This window comes from Polypterus senegalus, chromosome 13, assembly GCF_016835505.1.
Source record: "Polypterus senegalus isolate Bchr_013 chromosome 13, ASM1683550v1, whole genome shotgun sequence".
NCBI lineage: Eukaryota > Metazoa > Chordata > Cladistia > Polypteriformes > Polypteridae > Polypterus > Polypterus senegalus.
This window is the reverse complement of record NC_053166.1, coordinates 53,911,391-53,933,275: the sequence shown is the minus strand read 5'-3', so window position 1 is coordinate 53,933,275 and position 21,885 is coordinate 53,911,391. Positions and strand designations below refer to the sequence as shown.

The 21,885-nt window shown below is 35.7% G+C and overlaps 1 protein-coding gene across 1 annotated transcript in view; it reads left to right on the top strand.

Annotated features, from left to right (window-relative positions):
• Positions 1-21,539, top strand: part of ublcp1 (ubiquitin-like domain containing CTD phosphatase 1) — a 28,749-nt gene extending 7,210 nt beyond the window's left edge. Inside the window, exons 5-11 of the mRNA XM_039775010.1 lie at positions 1,860-1,975; positions 2,226-2,324; positions 13,349-13,386; positions 13,941-14,039; positions 14,960-15,076; positions 20,516-20,643; positions 20,844-21,539. Of these exons, the coding sequence (XP_039630944.1) occupies positions 1,860-1,975; positions 2,226-2,324; positions 13,349-13,386; positions 13,941-14,039; positions 14,960-15,076; positions 20,516-20,643; positions 20,844-20,871 (625 nt within the window). The 3' untranslated portion in view covers positions 20,872-21,539. The remainder of the gene's footprint in view (positions 1-1,859; positions 1,976-2,225; positions 2,325-13,348; positions 13,387-13,940; positions 14,040-14,959; positions 15,077-20,515; positions 20,644-20,843) is intronic.
• Positions 21,540-21,885: the final 346 nt, after the last annotated feature.

Sequence of the window (21,885 nt, the reverse complement as noted above, 5' to 3'; positions counted from 1 at the left end):
TAATAGTGAAATATTTTAATATGTGACTTCTACATTACATTTACAACAGAGGAAAGTTAAAAGCAAAAGTAATCTGTAACATTAGTAATTTGAGCTTGGTATTTTTCTCTGCTGTCGGTGTGAAACTGTTCAATATAACATTTATTGAAATCCTTACCAATAATATTTGTTTTTTTCTACCAGTTTGATTTAGTATGAAGTAATTGGAATTGCAATCCTGGTTTTCAGAAAAAAAACAAGATTATTGATGCGAAAATGCGTAGTTAATGTTCCATTGATCACCTGGATGCACACACAAAGTCTGTTTACAATTAATATCACTCTTGGTCCTTGAACTATATTGACTAGAAAAACTTCAAAGTACATCTAAAAAGTCAGAATGGTTGGGCATAGCATGCATTTCATAACATTCTTTCACCAGCTAATCCAGTTTAATAGTGCTGAGGCCTAGCCAGAGCCTGACATAATTGGGTACAAGACAGGAATCAGTTGTGGACAGTATGCCAACACATTGAATGGCCTATTTGTACCTACTCACAACCGACCAGTTTGGGGATTTTGGTGTTTTCAAATAACCTGCATGCTTTTTGGGGCTGGTGATGGAATCTTCAGTAATAATGGGGAAAATGTGTAAATTCCTTTCTAACAACATCTGTGTGTGGGTTTCAAACCAAGGATACTGAATTAATGAGGCAGCAGTGCAAGCCGCTGCATTACTGTGCTTATGTTTAAAGCCATGTTGGAACACAGCAGACTGAGGTGTGTGCTCTGCATACAGAAAGCAGCAAACAAATAACCTCTGAAATAATCAAAGGGTTGCAAAGAATAGCAACAACAGAGAAAGATAGTCTGTAATACTGTTTTTAGTAACATAAGATTTGGGTTTCATTCAGCTTTGAAGGTAGATAAAAAAAAAATCTGTTACAGTAAACAGATTCTGGTAAATTTACCAATATTAATTATACATATGCAGTATTTATGTCTTAAGAAAATTAAATTACTTTTCTTAAGGCAAACCATTTCTTTAAGGAAGCCTGTTTGGTTAGGCAGTTTAACGTCACTGTTGCCAAATAAGATTATTTGTTGCAATGTTCTTCAGAATATATAATCAACATACATGGTCAACTACAAAAGAACCTCCACTCCATCTTTTTACTGAGCCACTTCACCAGTCACAGAAAAAAATCAATTAAGTGGCCATATGCTGTTGGTGCGCTTGAAAGTAAACATTGTGCAGCCATCTCCTCCAATATCAAATATGTGCACATGCTGTATATAAATACAGTAAATATGTCTCAAAAAGGGGAGAATGGTTATAATATGGTGTGTTATACAGTATTTTTTTTTTGTAAGTTACCGTGGACATTGTGCTGTCCGATTATTTATTAATAAAGATTGCTGTCTTTCTATCCTCCCTGGTTGATTTATCTGCCAACCCACCAAGGCATTTTTTTTTCTTGTGCTAACACTGACTAACAATAAAGTATTAATGTAAATTTATAACTAAGTTCCTAGTAACTTTGTCGTTATAGTAATATGATGGGCAAAAATCTTTCATTCTTAAAATATGAGTTACTTTAGTATTTTGATTATAGATTTATACAAACTATATTAACTCATCCCATGTTTTTTTAACAGCATCGTTCATTTTATTTGCATATTAATAACTGCAGAACGTATGACCAACCTTGTTTTTTCCAGATTTTTAACAATGTTAAATAATTGTAGGCTTAGAAGCTGTAAAATTGCTTGAAACTGCCTAGTTAACATGAATGGACTGAGCCTTTAGACATTACTGGGTAGTCCTGCATGTTGACTTCAAGTAGCTTTGCATCTAGCCTTGTTTATTTTTTTCTTAGAGAGGAAAACCTGGCCAAAATAGCACGAAGAGTAAAAGAATATAAAATAGAAATTCTGAACCCACCTCGGCAGGGCAAAAGGCTACTTGTATTGGATGTGGACTATACACTGTTTGGTGAGTATTGTATATGTATGTTTTGAGTAATTTTTTTTTAAAAGAACCCTGCATGCCTTTAAGAGCTCTGTGGGCTGTTCTGCCTCAGTGTGAGCCCACATCCTGTGAACAAGCCTGCCTCTTCTAAGCAAGCTAATTCATTAGTTAAGTTGGGTAATTTCAAAAACATTTACTGTTTATGTATTGTAGGGGGAAAAACGTTTTGTAGTTTATTCTTTTAATTAGCTGTGGTTATGCTACTATCTTTCAGATCACAAATCATGTGCAGAGACTGGGACAGAGTTAATGAGACCTTATCTTCATGAATTCCTCACTTCTGCTTATGAAGATTATGACATCGTTATCTGGTGTAAGTTGTCATTTTGATTAGCCCGGTTTCTCTTGCAATTTTAAGCCTAGTAAATGATTATCTTTTTGATTAACACTCAATTTCTTCTTACTCAAACAAGCCATTTTAAAATGTGTTTCATAGTCATTGTATTGTCATAGTATTTTCCTGTAGATTGGTACATTCTTATGTACCTTTTTTTTCAGTATCTGTGAAAGTTGTTAAGTTTACTTTTTTGTTGCCTGGTTTCTTACTAGTTGGATTTTTTACACCACATTGGTAAAGTATCTAGTTTTCTACTGATGTGCACACACCCAACACATTGAAGTAAGCTACTTGCTTAAAAAAGGGTCAGTTCTGTATATTTCTTTAAGCCATTGAGTCTGTTTAGGACCCTTCTAAAAACTTGGGTTTTTTTTGAGAAATAATGCAAGGTAAACCTTTTTATGTTGTTGTCACCTTTTTGTTATCTATTTTATTTTTCTGTTGTTCTCATATTTGCTGTATGCTCGCCATGATCCTATGTTTAGCCCTTTTTGTACTATTTTAACAGTTTAGATTATCCTATTCGTGCCATGGCAGGTACAAAGTAAAGAGAAAGTGGCTTCTTGAAGAGTGCCTTAGAAAATAAGTTATTGGTGAATGTAATTTAAATTAATTTCCCATAGTTACTGTAGAATATTAAAGCAGTATATCTAAATCCTCAAGGAATGCAGATGAGACATTACAATTACTGGAAAACAAAATTGCCTGTTTATTTATTATGCCTCTGCATTTAATTTATTAAAAAGCAATGCTGCAGACGGAGGGCTGGAATGTCTTAGCAGCAGAGCAGCATGTGAGTGAGAAAGCATTATGCAGTTGCAAAGCAGATTAAAGCCATGAGTCGTATCAAATAATGAGAATCTCTAGAGAAACTACAAGTGGTTCGATTGAACCGTGAAAGCAAAATCTGGACAAGCAAAAAAAGGGACCAAACAAAACTCTCGAGTAAGTGAGGGAAATGGCTTGAACGCATCAACACGTGGACAAAAAAAAGGCAGATCATTAATTTTTTAAGTACATGCCATGTTTGTTAAATACTGGGACATAATCAGAAGGAAATCGCACAGTTGATTCATAAAGGTTGTTAGCATAGCGTAATCAAATACTGTATCTTAGGTAAATGTTTATTAGAAAATAAAATAATTACAGGGATGGCCAATGTAAAATGCAAAAAAGAAAATATACTCTCTAGCATAATCTGTACAAACAGTTTCTCAATAAGATCCTTTTGATTATGCAAAAAAAACACTCCAAAAATGGAAAGCCATATTTGAAATTAAGTCAGAAATGTAGCTACAGTAGGACTCGCCAAATTAAAACAAACTTTGCAATGATTAGAGTTACAGGTGTGGAACTTGTGGCTCATTGTTTAATAGTTAAGGTCATCTTGCAACAAATATTTTATTGGGGGAAGTAATTTGGTTTTTATACACATAGTGAGTAAACATGCCCTGGTCAAATAAATCAAGAAATAAGCACTGCTTGAAACTCCATTACAATTTATTTCAAGTGTTGCCGTCCATCTTTACGCCCCTTATAAATCTGTGTATTTTCTGGATTTGCCTTTTCAGTGGTTAGTATTAGAGTTTATTTTAGCAGAAACAAGCTAACAGAAAGATACCAGTCTTGGATGACACCCTAGTCCAGGGGTCCTCAATCCCAGTCCTGGAGAGCCGCAGTGGCTGCAGGTTTTTGTTCTGACCTGGTTGCTTAATTAGAAAGCAATTCTTGCCAATAAAGCACTAACAAGCTATGAAATTAAATTAACTCTGCTATGTCAGGTCATTCTCATATCCTAGATTTTCTTTCCCTTTCGATCATGCAAATGATTTGAAGGCTAAAATGGACGATTAATTCTCAGTCCTTCACTTTTTTCTCTTCATTTTTCTTCCAAGTATTTAATTAAACCCAATAGTGCAGATAAATACACACAGGTGTAAATGTAAATAAGCTAAATGGAGAAATGCTGCTCTCTCTTGTCATTTGCATGTTATTGATAAGAAGGAGCAATTAAAATATCTGTTTAAGACAAAATTAAGCAATAAGGGCTCCAAATCACTAAAGTGAAGCAGAAGTGTTACTTTAGCAATAAGTGCTTTTTATTAAGCAACTGGGTTGGAGCAAAAACCTGCAGCCACTGCGGCTCTCCAGGACCGTGATTGAGGACCCCTGCCCTAGTCCATTGTAGTGCACATTCTCACACACTTGATTGTATTTGTTACATTGAGCCAATTAATCGATTGAGAAGTCATCATAAAAAAACAAATCTTTTGGCAAGAAAATACAGCAAAATTCTCAAAAGAAAGACCACAAACACTCCCTGCAGCAGCATTTTGCCACCAACTACAGGCTCCCATTTAAACAAAAAGGAAGGCATCTATTACTTCCTTAAATCAGCAGTTAAGGAATTGGTTAGTAGTGCATTCATGGAACTGTTTAGAAGCCAGTTTCTGGTGACACTTTTGCTTCTCTCTCAGCTGTAATAATTTGTTTTTATGGTAGCATATTTAAAAATGTTTATTCAAACTAAATGTAATTAGTATTTAATAAAAATAGTCATAACAATCTTGAGCATATTGTGTCATTATGTACAATTTAATTATGCAACAGCTTGATGGCAAGTGGCACTGATTAGAAATAAAGCACTGCAAATTGCTTTAAGTTCTGGAAGCACACACATACTAGAAACCGTAGCAAGAGAGCAAGCAGTTGGGTATGCCTTTGTGAGTTCTCTATTAATTGCACTTAAACGCCCTTTGTATCAGTATAAATGATGTCATACAGTAGTTTATACCAAATGTGCACTTTTGTAAATACGCTAAAGACACTTTAAAAAAAGTTATAGTTTTTGTATTTTATATATGTGTAGTAAATGTGTATAGTTTGTGGTGATCACCATGCAGCTTGCCCCAAGATTAGTAGTTTTCAGAGGGAAGTAGGCTTACTGTATGTGGTTAAATGTAGTAGTATGCGTCTTTGTTTACTCTCTGGTAAATATAGTGGCATGGATTTTAAGATTATGAATTGGTATCTTTTTACCTTGTTTCTATAAAAAATAGACATCTATAAACGAAAGGCCTGTTTGTGTGTGTGCGTGTACCGAGCAATCCACTCTGCTCACGCTCAACCACAGCCACTAGATGGTGCTTGCATGCACTTTTAAATTTTTCCAGTGCTTGCCGGCTGGTCACCACTAAAGACTTGTGTGCAGCAAACCCTGCCACGGAACAATGATGCCATGCTAATAACACATATGAAGAGACGCACCATCGAAAGGAAGCACAGTTCAACAACATGCAAGTGAAACCTCTCAGCAACAGAGAGCAAGGCTTAAAGTTTTCACGAAAAACATTGTCTATCTGAAGGCATGTTCTCAAGACAAAGATTAATAGGACTCATTTGCCAGCGATACAGCTAAGATATGTTATCGCCAGTGTCTTCTTATGAAAGACATTGGTGCAGCAAGCACAGGTGGGTCTATGTTCTCTGCCCAGGGTAATTCTTAAGAGTTAGCTGATACCTCTCCATATTTACGAATATAGTAAAACTTCTAGGGAGACGTCATATTTTTTTCGTTAGTACTTAATAATTTAGGGCTGGGAAAAAATGTTCCTTGGAGTTCGCCCAACAGTTTAACTTACCTCAAGAAATTCAAGTGCGTGTTTTAAAATAATTATGTTCTGTGCTCCCAGGGTGGTATTTCTTATGTACTGCTTTCTTGGTATCTGTCCTCTGGGTGTTATGAGGAGGATGGAGATGTTTAGAGTTAGTTATCACCAACAAAAACATTTAGATAGTATTTTATATTGTTTTAAATTGCATTTATTTTCTCTTTGAATATTATTTTGTAAGTTCTGTTATGAACTATTTTTGTCAAAATACAATTATAATCCAGAGCAAAATACTTTATCATATATTGGGATTGCTTAAGTAACCTGCAGCATAAAATATCATTGATTGCCTTCTGAACAGGAATATACTAATCGGTAGTGATCCCTGAGGGTCTTAATATATTTTACACTATTCTGCTGTTATACCTACTGGTTTCTCAAGGTGACTTACAGCTGTGGTCAAGCATTGAAAAAGTATTTGATATATACCTGGGTCCAAAGAACGTAGAGAAATAACATACTATAATCTATAATGTAAAAAATGTCCTGGTAAAAGAAGGTTGTTAACCATTGAATGCTAGCACCTCTGCACAGCCTCAGCTACCTATGATTGTATCCCATGTAGTACAGTAGATATTATTATCACAAAATTCAGGAGAGGCACTGATAGCTAAATCACAGAGCATTTGTCACTACAGTTTATTGTTTACATGTGGCTTTGGGATGCTATGTCCCCATGAGGCATCCAGGATAACTGAATTCCATAAAAATACAACTTTCTTTTTATGAAGCCTTAGTATAAGTTTCAGCACACAATTATAGTAAAGTGAATATGCTGATGTTATCATTTTAGTCTAAAAATTTCTTTTATTTCTTTTGTGCTAAAAGTCTGTTTTTCATTTTATTCAAAGAACAGAATGGGGAAATAATTTCTTGAAGTCTCTGCTGTCATAATGCGCGCCTTGCACACATTAAAAATCTTTATGCAGTGGTATGGAATAGTATAATTGTAGTGAACTGTATTGTACTGTCTGTGATATTTTAGAAACATTCAACAATCTCTATAAAGCTGCAGTGAACACACAGTTTTCTTTCAAGTAAGGCACAGCTCTCATTTCTCATAGTATTGTCAATTTTTTTTTTCTTTTTTTTTTTTTTTTTGGAATTGTTACTTTATTACTTGAAGTCCCTGGATAGTGGTGCATCTAAACCAGTCCTTTAACTGAGCGAAACAATGAGACTTTCCAACAACCTAACGTGTAGTGAACAATGTGTGTGTGAAAGGGATGGTATATAGCAAAATAGTACTTTGACAAAATGAAATACTAGAAGAGCAAATCTAAAGAGATAAGTTGCTTATTAAGAACATAGGTGAAAGGTGACTGTTTTAACCCCTTGACCTAGCAGGTAGAATTACACAAAACAAGAGTAATAAAACTATCCATCCATCCATCCACTTTCCAACCCGCTATATCCTATCTACAGGGTCACGGGGGGTCTGCTGGAGCCAATCCTAGCCAACACAGGAAACAAACCCTGGGCAGGGCGCCTGCCCACTGCAGGGCACGCGCACACACACACACACACACACACACACCAAGCACACAGCAGGGACAATTTAGAATCGCCAATGCACCTAACCTGCATGTCTTTGGTTTGTGGGAGGAAACTGGAGTAGTAATAAAACTAAATGAATATATTCTTTGAGTTACATACTAAGGCTTTGTGATCTAAGATGTATGGAGAAAAGGCATCACTGTAACAACAGTGCTAACTGTAAAATATTAGAAATATCAAGAGAAAATATTGTAAGATGGTCACATTCTTCGATGGACAATTAATTTTGAAAGCTTTAAGTATTCCTGTATTATTGAATTGAAAACTACAATCTTGTTCTGTGTAAAATCCCTAAACATGAGGTTTATGCAGCATGTTACTTTATATTCATAGACTGTGATTTTATACATTCTGTCAATGATTTTTCTGAGCAACTTTTCATCTAGGAAAGGGTTACAGTACTGTATTCTCTTTACTGGGTTCACCTCCACCCTTTCGTTTCACAACAAGATTCTAGGACTTCTGTGGTCCATCTGCCTCAGTACGTGACATGTACTACTCTTTTATAAACATATATGTCAGGTTGGGAATTTTTTGACGCATGTGGGTTTGTAAGTGATTCAGTACTTTATTATGCTCCAGAAAAAGAAAACAACAAACTGATTAAGTTACACTTCTCTTGAGTCTTTTACTTAAATAGTTTTATTCAACCTCCTACAATAGTATGCCTAAACATTTTAACTTGCTAACATACAAGCCCTTTGTTAATCCCAGTAGTAACCCACTTCATGTTTAAGAAATGTTTGCAAGATGCTTGGTAATCATAGTCAACCTGCTTATTTTATAGTCCAGTTTTTGTAATTGTAAAGTAAAAAAAAAATACTTCACTTTAGTAACTTGGAGACATAAGCAACATGGCTTCTTGAACCCAATAACTGGTTTATGCCACCTTAACTACCTGCAATCCCAGGTTCCTCCATTGTTCTGCAGAGTAATTTTGACCAACTTCTTCCTGCAGAGCATCGTCAACTATTTAACATTTTCATACTTTTAGAGCATGTATTGCTTAATGAATTTTCTTCCACAACACTTCAATAGGCTTTAGATAATGCAGTTTGACTAGGTTATTGTTTTTACTACATGGTCCTGCAATGTTTCAATTTACAGGCCAATATTTAAATGTTTATTCTGAATTCTGCTTATACCATTTTATAGGTATGGAGGAATATTTCGGACAAAATTAAATAAATAAATAAATAAATGTGCAAATAAATAAAAGTACTGTGAAATTTGAACATAAATAAATGTGTCATGAAATGAGAGCCTAAATAAATAAATATGTCATGAGAGTATAAATAAATAAATGTGTCACGAAATATGTTTTTTGTTGCTTATTTATTGATTTAATTTTGTTCATAACATTCCTGCAAACCTTCATGAAATACAACTTGAAATAAAACTGTCACTTTCACTCTTCAAAGTTGAGAGGGTGGGCTCTAACACGCCCTCTAGGTACTGATTGGTGAATCGATAGCACAAGAATTAATTAGAAAAATGCTTACTACTGCCGATGAAATGGATTCTGCCAAGATATTACGATTTCAGAGAGAGAACTGAAGATTTATCAGAAGAAATTACAATGTTGACGCCCTTTTAGACTCGATATAGATGAAACTGTTTTTGAAATTATCGAAGAACAGGTGGAATGGACTCCCTACACTCCAGTTCAGGTGACACAGTTCCCTGCTCTGGACATCCATCCTTTGACATTCCAGCTGAGTCAATAGAACACCTTCTGTTATGCGGTTTAAAAGTACGACAGATTGCAGATCTATATGGTGTATCGGAGAAGACGATCACAAGGCGAATGAGCCAGTTTGATATACGGTAAGCTGCAACGGCTGTATTAGTGCAGGTACTTTGACATGGAATACCCAAAGCAGCTCCAACTAATATTTTGAACTGAGTATTTGACCCTTGTTTTACGAGTATAAAGTCAGGTGCATATTCACAGCTGCTTTTTCAAACAACTCTACAGCTCTGATCAGTGACAAAGTTGTTGTAGTCAAGTCCTTTCCACCTGTTCTTCGATAATTTAAAAAATAGTTTCATCTATATCGGAGTCTAAAAGGGCCGCCAACATTGTAATTTCTTCTGATAAATCTTAAATTCTCTCTCTGAAATACGTAATATCTTCGGCAGAATCCATTTCATCTGCAGTAATAAGCATTTTTCTAATTAATTCTTGTGCTATCGATTTCACCAATCAGTTACTAGAGGGCGTGTTAGAGCCCACCCTCTCAACTTTGAAGAGTGAAAGTGACAGTTTTATTTCAAGTCGTATTTCTTGACGGTTTGCAGGAATGTTATAGACAAAATGAAATAAATAAATAAGCAACGAAAAACATATTTCTTGACACATTGATTTATTTATGCTCACATTTCACAGTACTTTTATATATTTATGCATTTATTTATTTATTTAATTTTGTATGAAATATTCCTCCATATATAGGAAGATACATTATCAGAAATTTTGGGTTTTCAAAAAGTAAAAGTTTTGGCATCTGAACATTTGTAGTGTCTTTTTGGAAAACTAACTCATTCAACAAGTCTAACTCCTTCAAATTTAGGTTCAAGAGTTTAATTTTTTTTTTAATTGTTTACAATTTATTTAAAGAAAGCAACATTTCACTTATGTCACACTTGACAAACCATACTTCAACCCGAGAAAGAGAGGAGAGACTACAACCAAAAAAAAAAGTTTTGAACATGTCCTCTTAAATGAGAATTTTTTTTTCCAATTTCAAATAGTATAGAATATCAGTTACCCTGACTTATATTTGTTGCGTTGGGATTCATACAGTGGAGCAAGATGTCTATGTGCTAATAGAGTGGTATAAGCAATCAGAATCAGTTTGTTCTTCTCCACTTTAAGCCCATCCAGGAATACCCAAAATATGGCTGTTAATGGGTTAGGAGTGATTGTGACCCCAGGCTGTCTGATAGGCATTTCGAAGAGTTTTGTCCAGAATTGTGTTAATTTGGTGCAGGTCCAGTGAGGCTGAAGCTCAATTACAATATTCGTTCACATTTTAATCTTGGCCTGGATACATTTTGGACAATGTTAAATGAGATAAACGAGCCCGATAAAAGATTTTAAGTTGGATGATTGAATGCTTTGCACATAAGGGCCGGGAGTTTATTCTGTGCATAGCTGCCTTCCACTCCTTTTCAGAGGTTCAAGAGTTTAATATGTAATAGTTTGAAAAATAAGGAAACAAAAGTGACATTTAAAAAGTCAGTCTCAAAGCTTTATCATATTTAACATACATCACACCACAATATAAAATGTGCAGGAAAGACCTGTACAACTAGTTGGGTTGAGTTATGTAGATTTTGGCATCCCATTTTCCTGTATCCCTAAAAGCATGCAGTGCTAACTGTTTTTGTGAAGCAATTCTCATGTCACTAATATCATTCTACAGTTTTTTGGAGTTTTATTATCTCACAATTTTTAAATGAAAGTGAATTGGCTAAACTGGCTGAGTTTTTAAATATCATCAAAACATACGATCATGGATTGTATCTATAAGATTCACATTCTAATTAGACCCGACAGACATGCAAGTATGACTTTCACTGTTCATATGACTATAAACTTGAACCTGAAATACAAGCTGATATGTTGAAAGGACACTATAGTTGTAATCATTGACGCTAGTTCTGCCCAAGCTGCACATTTTTCATTATCCTTGAAAACTTTCATCAGCTACTGATTCCGTTAACCACACTAAAAATTTGGAATCATTCCATCTAAGCTTGGGTTTTTTAAGTTAGATTTTTTTGATTTTTCCTTTTGTATCTCCTGGCATTCATTCTGTGTCTTTTCCTTGTGAACTCTTCACAAGTGGGCAGGAAGAATTAGTTCTAAGTTGCCTTCTTTCTCATCATTCACTCCTTAGACACTTCTTTTCCCATGGCATTTTTTACCAACAATATGCACAGTTTTCTTTTCTGGCATCCTTGGTTTCTACATAGGTCTTCGTTTGCCTCTCAGCAATTTCCTTCTGTATTAATTAATGGATATAATTTTAAATGGGCTTTGTCAAGTCTGATCCCTCCTGCATGTCTGTAATTCAACATTGTACATGGTAGCGTACCCCCTCACCACAGATTCCTTGGTGTGTCCTTCCATATGGTCTTATGTCAGTGGCTCCCTTACACCTCCAAAGCCTCATTTCACATTTCCTAACAAATGTGTGTTCACTTTTGTGGTGCCATCTTAGCCAATCTATTGGTATAGTTGGGTTGGAATACATCATTTATTCTTCTTTCAGCTCACAATTAAAGTTCAACTTTTGGTTTCTTTGAGATATATATTTTTTAAAGAATGCAAGAAGTGGACTTTTGGATTGGTGTTGCAGATACTGTACATCTTGGTTATTATGCTTGTAACTTTGGTCTTTCTTCTTACCCAACTTATAAATTAATCTTGAAATCTGTCACTCAGAATTGGACTATACGTATATTAAATAGTAAATCCAGTTTTGCTTTCTGTAGAATGCAGGTGCTAGGACTTATGTATTTTTGACACAAATGCAAATATATAAGAGTAGACATTTAAAAAAATGGGATGAATGGGTTTGGAATATAAAGGTAAATTGTAATAAAGCCTTGCTGCCATTTTGGATCTCCTGTGTCAGGACAGCAGTTAATTGTTTGCCTATACATGATTGTTTTTCCCTTTATGTCCAACTTACAACCATGTAGATGGTTTAAGATAGCTATTTCAGGTCTGTGTTAGATTTATAAAGTATCAAAGCTTCACTCTGTTGTTGTGTCACACTCACAAGTGTTTTCTTTTTATTGTCTAAATCTTGTGCAGTGGCCTTTGCCCTTATTTGTTTCCTTATTTTTTCATTTTTTAAATAACATGATCTCATCTTTTGATCCTTGGGGAGAGTAATCCTTGTCCAGACTACAGTTTTGTGTGTTCTGACCAGTTTATTGTAGGCTAATTCCTGCTTTACTTAAACTCTTTGATTTATTTGACAATTGGCTTTAAATTAGTAATGTCACTGGATTATGTGGGCATTTGGAAGGAAAGGTGGCATACAGGGACACTGGCTGGACAAGCATGTTTTAGTGCATGCCAATATGTTGTTCGTTGGGTTTTTGAGTTTTTGCTCCAGCTCAGTTCTAAACCAGTCACATCGCTAGACTGCACTTCCTTGGGGATTCATACAAAAATGGCCATATTGTTTCACCCTGTGATTTATTTTTTTTTTTACCTACATGCAGAAAGTACTTTTAACTATTAAGAGATGGAAAAAAGTGACTGGTCCCCTTAAAGAATTTATGTACACAGCACTTTGTTTAAGTTACTTGAAAATGCTGCTTCTGTCAAAGCTGTTAGCCAGAATAAGACATTATTTAGACATGTGTCTTTGATACAGATAGCACTATGTTCTGCAAATAAGTATTAGTTAGAAAGCAGACTTACTCCTGGATGTTTAATATCGTTGTAATATTGCACCCTTTGGTGAATTTCATACTGTAGGCTCCTTTTTAAAACCATTGATTCAATAAAGGAGCATTTAAACCACAATTCAAAGCAATTAGTAAGTAAAGAACAGGAGGTGACCTGGAATTATGAAAATATCACTAACAAAAAAGGCAGACTTTACAGCTATTCATATATGATTCCCAAACTTGGCATATCCTAGTGATGTGTAATTATTTCCACCCTTATCCATTTAAATCCCTCTGTGTTGGTCCTTGTGTATTCTAATAACAGTGGTTACAGTTATTTTTCTGTTTAATTTTTAGCTGCCACAAGTATGAAATGGATTGAAGCAAAGATGAAAGTGAGTGTTTGTTTCATTCTGTCAGTAGTTTTTATCCCCTCTTCTTTCTACATAGTTAAATGCACTGTTCATGTTGATTTTATGTTTTCTGAGAGGCTTCTATTAAGAATTTGCTTGTGCACAACTAGGCTGCTAAATATGAAACTATACCAGGGTCCCCAACTCCGGTCCTGGAGGACCACAGTGGCTGCAGGTTTTCATTCTAACCCTTTCCTTAATTAGTGACCCGTTCTTGCTGCTGAACTGTACAATGCTGTGCTTGTTGTTGACACTTGTCTTTAATGTGTATGACAGAATAACAGTGTTTTATTTAAATCTCTTTGAATCAAACTAAATCAGTCCATTGACTTTCTGACATTTGCAGTATGGTTTTATTACTTTCTTCCGTGTAACTGGAAGGTCATGTTCAGCCGTACATTTCTAAATAAGTAGTTTTTCAATATAAGACGTCTTCTTAGTCATTGATACACAAGTGATCTTTAGATGTCTCTTTGATGTTGGTCATAATTGTTAGGACTACTCAGACTTTTTTTCTCTTTTCTTCTCTTTTCTAGGAGCTAGGAGTGACCAATAACTCAAACTACAAGATAACATTTATGCTAGACAGTGCTGCGATGATCACAGTACATACCCCACGGCGTGGAGTTGTAGAGGTGGGTTAGACCTTATTATTGCCCAGCAATGTAAGCTCAGTTGTAGAGGTGGGTTAGACCTTATTATTGCCCAGCAATGTAAGCTCAGTGTTCTGCTTCATTGAATGCCTTGACCGTAGATTTTTCATCTCCAGCTAAATAATAAAATAGCCATCATTTAAAAAAGTCTGCATTTTGTGTTTACTTGTGTTATATTTGACAAATTGTTAAATGTGTTTGATGATCAGAAACATTTTGTGTGACAAACATGCAAAAGAATAAGAAATCAGGAAGGGGGCAAATAGTTTTTTACACCACTGTATGTGCACATGGTTCACATGTCCGTCTAGGAACATAGAAGTATATAAACCAGAAGGCCACTTAGTTTTATTTCATTGAACCTGCCATTTTGAATTGATGTCTTAGACTAGAAATGGATGGTTTGATGATCCATTTTGTGTGACAAACATGACATTTTTTACACCACTGGGAAAGGTTAAACTAGAAGTATATAAACCAGAAGGCCACTTAGTTTTATTTCATTGAACCTGCCATCAGACTGCATTAGAATCTTTATTTTGTACTTATAACACTTTTGTTATCATCCAGTGACTTGGTTTTAAGCCAAGTGCCTAGTATAAACTAAGTGTTAAGAAGTCAGTAGGCAGTCACTAATAAACAGCTGTCCTTTAGCTGTCCGTTTTTATCTTAAGCAGGTTGGAACGGAGTTGTTTATTTCGGTTAATAATTTCTATGGCTGCACTAGTCTTGGCTACAGCTGTGATTTCCTTCAATCAGTAAAACGGCCAATAAAAAAGTATATATTTTGGTAATACTGTACCTAAAAACCTACACAATTTACTGATGATTGAGTTTTTTTGATTGTTGAAAGTTTGTCATGAGTATAGGTTTTTTTGAACTATTAGTCTGTTTTGTTACAGGTCAAGCCCTTGGGTGTGATATGGGGAAAATACTCCGACTTCTACAGTAAAAGCAACACCGTCATGTTTGATGACATTGGACGGAACTTCCTAATGAATCCACAGAATGGATTAAAAGTAAGGTGGAAGTGGGTTGTCTCCCAGGATTTGGGAGAATGGGCTGGGAACCATCTTGGGAAACACTGGCTAATCAGAAGCTGAACATTCTCTGTTGACATTTTATTATCTTTAAATGTAAACCTGCGGCAAAACTGGGCAGATCTGACTATGCCATACTCCCACTTACAGGCCTGTTCTTAGAAGGCAGCATTTCTCTTATTATCCAAGCCACAAGTTTGTATGTGTATTAGAAGGCTGTGGTTTGTTATAATATTTATATATTTCTTGAGCTTCTATAAAGTTTTAATTTTTGGGTACAAGTAATCATTTATCTAATATGGTTTGGAGGTTTTGCTAAAATAAAATATAAGGATTAAAAATAGAGAGGGAATTGAATTCACACCCATGTAAGAGATGTGCAAATTACATTCTGAATGTCCTAAATGTGCTAGTGTGCCTTACATTGAAATAGCTGCACTCTTCAGATTATCTTCTAGAATAGTTTTCTCATCCGTATGCTGCATTCTTACTCCTTTCTTGTGACCATGCACTGAACTGATGTTACAAAAATGAACCACACCTCTCATTATGTTTTTCAGGTTGTAATTAAATATTTAATTATTAAAAGGCTGAGTGTAGAAAACTTTAAAAAAAGCACAAATATTCAAGCAAGGGCCTAGATTTTTGAAATGAAAGTAATCAAAACTGGATATCACCCATTATAAAATTATGTGTAAGCAAGCGGGGATTTTAATAAATGCATACTAACTCAGTGTGCTGACCTCTATAAACTTGTGATGCTCTCGGATTTTATTTTGTACTTTTGTAATGGTGCTATTTATGATAACTGAATCGGGTAGAGAAAACAGAACATCATATACTATTCGAAGTAATAAAAAGTGGAGACGTAAGATCTAAAATAATCAAGAAGTGTTTTCAATTTGTAACTCAATACACTTTTAACTTTATTTTGCAAATGAGTTGTCATTTCTGTTACATTTTGATTTTTAAAATTAAGCCATTTAATAAATCAGCATTTCAGTACCAATCGGTAGTGAGGAGTTAAGCAAAATGATACCTTTCATTGGCTAACTAAAAAGATTACAATATAATATGCAAGATTTCGAGACAACTCAGGCCCCTTCTTGAACCAAAGTGTAAGATGCCTGAGTTACAGTATCTAGAAAGCTTGCATATTATATTGTAATCTTTTTAGTTAGCCAATGAAAGGTGTCATTTGTGATTAACTTCTTACTTCATCCATAATGGCTAGCACTGTACAACACCCTAATACCAATCAGTATAATTAAATTTAACTGGCTGCTATGTTCACCTAATTATTCTGTTGAATACCAGAATGTTATGTTAATGAAGCCGGTTTCTTTACTGGATTCAACTATCTAAATATAAATGGGCAGAAAGCAAGTACAAAATCTCTCCCTGGGATAACGAATGTAAATATTTGTTTAAAAGCAAATATCAAATTTTTAGTTACCATGTATACTTGCGGATAAGTCAGGGCTTGATTTTTACCGTATATATTCCGGTATTTTATAATGTCAAAGTATAAGTCGGAAAATTCATGCTGTTGGTCCAAGAGATTATGATATGCTAATGCCCACCTTAGAGAGTAACCACGGAGCACACTGCCTTTTTTTCTATGTATTGTGCCTATGTGACCATACGGTAAAACCCAAACTATTCCGAAGCAACGTTTGCACTGATTTGAGTTTTTTTTTGTATCTCGCACCCTCATATACCTTTTATCATAAGAGCATCCCTTATCTGAGATGGAATGTTCGATTAGAAGAAAATATGAAGCTGGCTTTAAATTAAATGTCGTTGAAGTAGGGAAAGAAATTGGAAACTGTGCTGTGGCAACAAAATTCGATGCATCTGAAAAACTAAATCGAGATTGGAGGAGGCAAGAACATGTAAAAAAAAAAAATTAAGTGTTGCATTTTTTTGAACGGGTGTATAAGTCGAGGTCTGATTTTTATGATCTCTCTTGATTTTTTGGATTTGTACTTAACTATGTACGGTAAATCTGAAAGGGAGAAAAATAAAGCAGCCTATTGGGAAGTAGAGTTTAAAGAAAAAGAAAAGCAATGCACACTTTAACACGTGTTATAGAGTGGTCTCAAGAAACTGAAAAGTACAGTGCATCCGGAAAGTATTCACACTTTTTCCACATTTTGTTATGTTACAGCCTTATTCCAAAATGGATTAAATTCATTTTTTTCCTCAGAATTCTACACACAACACCCCATAATGACAATGCGAAAAAAGTTTACTTGAGGTTTTTGCAAATTTATTTAAAATAAAAAAACTGAGAAATCACATGTACATAAGTATTCACAGCCTTTGCTCAATACTTTGTCGATGCACCTTTGGCAGCAATTACAGCCTCAAGTCTTTTTGAATATGATGCCACAAGCTTGGCACACCTATCCTTGGCCAGTTTCGCCCATTCCTCTTTGCAGCACCTCTCAAGCTCCATCAGGTTGGATGGGAAGCGTCGGTGCACAGCCATTTTAAGATCTCTCCAGAGATGTTCAATCGCATTCAAGTCTGGGCTCTGGCTGGGCCACTCAAGGACATTCACAGAGTTGTCCTGAAGTCACTTCTTTGATATCTTGGCTGTGTGCTTAGGGTCGTTGTCCTGCTGAAAGATGAACCGTTGCCACAGTCTGAGGTCAAGAGCTCTGGAGCAGGTTTTCATCCAGGATGTCTCTGTACATTGCTGCAGTCATCTTTCCCTTTATCCTGACTAGTCTCCCAGTTCCTGCCACTGAAAAACATCCCCACAGCATGATGCTGCCACCACCATGCTTCACTGTAGGGATGGAATTGGCCTGGTGATGAGCGGTGCCTGGTTTCCTCCAAACGTGACGCCTGGCATTCACACCAAAGAGTTTAATCTTTGTCTCATCAGACCAGAGAATTTTTTTTTCCTCATGGTCTGAGAGTCCTTCAGGTGCCTTTTGGCAAATTCCAGGTGGGCTGCCATGTGCCTTTTACTATGGAGTGGCTTCCGTCTGGCCACGCTACCATATAGGCCTGATTGGTGAATTGCAGCAGAGATTGTTGTCCTTCTGAAAGGTTCTCCTCTCTCCACAGAGGACCTCTGGAGCTCTGACAGAGTGACTATCGGGTTCTTGGTCACCTCCCTGACTAAGGCCCTTCTCCCCCGATCGCTCAGTTTAGATGGCCGGCCAGCTCTAGGAAGAGTCCTGGTGGTTTTGAACTTCTTCCACTTACGGATGATGGAGGCCACTGTGCTCATTGGGACCTTCAAAGCAGCAGACATTTTTCTGTAACCTTCCCCAGATTTGTGCCTCGAGACAATCCTGTCTTGGAGGTCTACAGACAATTCCTTTGACTTCATGCTTGGTTTTTGCTCTGACATGACCTGTCAACTGTGGGACCTTATATAGACAGGTGTGTGCCTTTCCAAATCATGTCCAATCAACTGAATTTACCACAGGTGGACTCCAATTAAGCTGCAGAAACATCTCAAGGATGATCAGGGGAAACAGGATGCACCTGAGCTCAATTTTGAGCATCAATGGCAAAGGCTGTGAATACTTATGTACATGTGCTTTCTCAGTTTTTTTATTTGTAATAAATTTGCAACAATCGTAAGTAAACTTTTTCCACGTTGTCATTATAGGGTGTTGTGTGTAGAATTCTGTGGAAAAAAATGAATTTAATCCATTTTGGAATAAGGCTGTAACATAACAAAATGTGGAAAAAGTGATGCGCTGTGAATACTTTACGGATGCACTGTATCTGTCAGCTATTAAGTATCTACTGGTGTACGAGGTAAGCAATAGTTTAAAAAAACAATGTTCAGTGATTGTTGATCAAGCTGAAATTCAGCATTTAAGTAACACTGTTTCACAATGCCTTGGTGCTTTGTATGTTTGTTTTACGGTGAACAACAATGCATATATAAGTATTATTGGCCTTTTAACAGATTTTTTTCAGGTTGAGTTTTCTCTTTCCTTTGGGTTTTTTGCTTATAGTGGTTTTTTGTGTGGTGCAGTTGTGAGCTGCTAAATAGTTTTGTCCAAATTGGAATTTTGCTATTTTCTGCCAGTAAAAATGACATGCCCAACCTCAATCCTCAATGGTTACACTGGAGGTTCTATCATTTTGTGCAATTTATGAATTGCTTTGAGTTTCTAATTCATATTTACATTTTATATGACTTCTGTAGTTTTGGTAAATATGTTCCTAAATATTGAATAACTGTTTACATTCAATTAATTTTGTGCCATGTTTTGACCAGATCTGAGTGTGACCCTCTCGTCCACAGCCAACATCCCTGTTTTCCTGGATATTGGAAATTTGACTGTCTTAGTATTCTCTCTCTGTCCAAAAGAAGTGTTTAGATAGATTGCCAATTCTAAATTGTCCTATTGTAATTGAATGTATGGGTATATGTGACTGTGATCCGTAAAGGGCTGATGTCCTACATAAGGTTGTCTGAAACGCTAATGACATGATCTAAAAATCCCTAAAACTGTCTATTACAGACTGTAGGAATTCCTTGGATGGTGTGGATGGCTTTTAAGAACCTACAGAAACACATCTTCCTGATGTGCATTTAAATATTTTTTTTTCTTAAAATTATGAGAAGAATATCTTGTTAGTGCTAAATGCATTTATTATATATTAGGTTTTCAATTAGTGTGAGATTTCATAGTGCTTAACTTGTCTCAAAAGAACAATCACTAGTCTAGAAAACTTCAGAGATGTTAAAGAAGTGTGTGTGGGCCTTTGAATCAAAAATGAGGAGAGCCTTAAAGAAATGACAGAACAGAATGCCTGCACATCATTTGGTATTTTTGATAGTCTCTGAGCAGTTTAGTTTGTCACTTTCTTTTAAATCTGTTATCAAATATACTTCATATTGTATCAAAAAGTGAAGCACTACATAAAGTTCTGAAAATTTAAAATGATATATATTTAATTGTAATTTATAGTTATGAGTGCCATGCAAGCAGTTTGACAAAAGCTGATAAGATTGTGCCAATAATGATGCCCTCTTATTTTAGTTAAATAAGCTGTTGTAAGTAGTTATTGTTTCTATATATCAAAATAAGAAAACAACAATACAACGTTGTACTAAGTTTGTGAGGCCTAGCCTTTAACTTACAATGTGTGAAGATTCAATCTGTAAAGTGTTGTGGGGGATACATGACATCCGGTTCAGTGGCTGACATACTGGCAGAATTACTGGTTAGCTGTTATAAAAAGAGTGTGTCAGTGGCCAACAGAAACCAAATACAGAATGTTTAGGATCTCCCTTCTCTCCAACAATATATACGTTACATGTTAACATTAACAAAAAGGACAAAGTTCAACAATGACTTTAATCATTCATCTGATATGTTGTAAATACCTGTGTGCTCTTCATACTCATTTGTGCTTTCCTTTTTTTCCGTACAGATTCGACCATTCATGAAGGCTCATTTAAATCGCGACAAAGACCAAGAGCTTCTGAAACTGTCCCAGTATCTGAAAGAAATTGCCAAGTTGGACGACTTCTCAAATCTTAACCACAAGCACTGGGAAAGGTAAAGAGAAACAAAGTAACACCTTGCTTCACACTAGTCAACTCATGGAAGTTTAAAGTTTGTTTTTTTTTTTAATGTAAAAAGTAGAATTTAATTGATCAGAAGAAAAGGTCCAAGGTAGTATTCCAAAGATGTATTTTGACTTTTCTCTTTCCTTTTGTAGTGCATGCAAAGACTTGACCTTTCTAATGTTCTTGCAGGTACCTATCCAAGAAGCAGGGCCAGTAGGTCTTCTAGCTGTCAGACTTTGGGACCCCTTCTCAGGAATATCACTAGAAACTGAAGTCGGCACCAAACCTGCTTCTGACTGGTGAAAAACACAGCTTGTCTTCCTCTGAATTTCATATGCTTTTAGATGGGAGCTAAACGTTTCATTGATCTGAAGGATGGCGGCCTGGCTGCAGGACCTTGCTTGCTTGGCAGCTCAACCGCACACAGCTTGGCTACGTGATCATTACTGGCAATAGTTAAAACGCATCTTAATAAAACTTCCACAGAAGCATTCAAACTTGGAAGGCGGATTGAGAAGCGGTCTGAGCACTGATGGGTCCAGAGCTCATTCTGCTGCACTTTTTTTTTTCTCAATTTTGTAGGCAATGTTTACGTAACACGTTTTGTTCTTTATGTATTTATTTTTTATAATTAAGGATTTTTTTTTAATAGACTACAAATATGAGTTGGCTCTACTGCTAAATATTTTGGAAGGCAGAACATGACTGACTTATTTGTGTTTTGTTTTTTTTGTAAATAAATGTGTGAGACCCCATGTGGCAGGCCTTATTGTGGTGGGCAGTGTTGGTCAAACTCACAAAAGCTGCTTGTGCAGTAGCTTTTTAAGGCTCTGGTGGAAGATAAATTCTCTTACCTGATTTCCATTAAAGTGACATTTTCAGGAAGTCATGAGTGGTTGTTGCCTCTGGCTTGTTGGTCCCTCAGTCGTTGTGTTTGTTGCGTGCATCATCAAGCTGAAGACCGTAGGCCAAGTCTTTTACACCCCCTAAAGCAGGGGTGCACACACTTGCGGCTTGCGAGCTACTTTTAAAATGACCACATCAAAATGATCTACCTACATTTAAAATTTTATTTATATATATGTATATATATATATATATATATTTATATATATGAGTATACTTTATACATAAAATGTATGTTGTCATACCTTGCATAACTGAATAACCTTTATTACACAATAACAATTCAATACATTTATGGTCACTACAGTATTTGGATTTAATTATC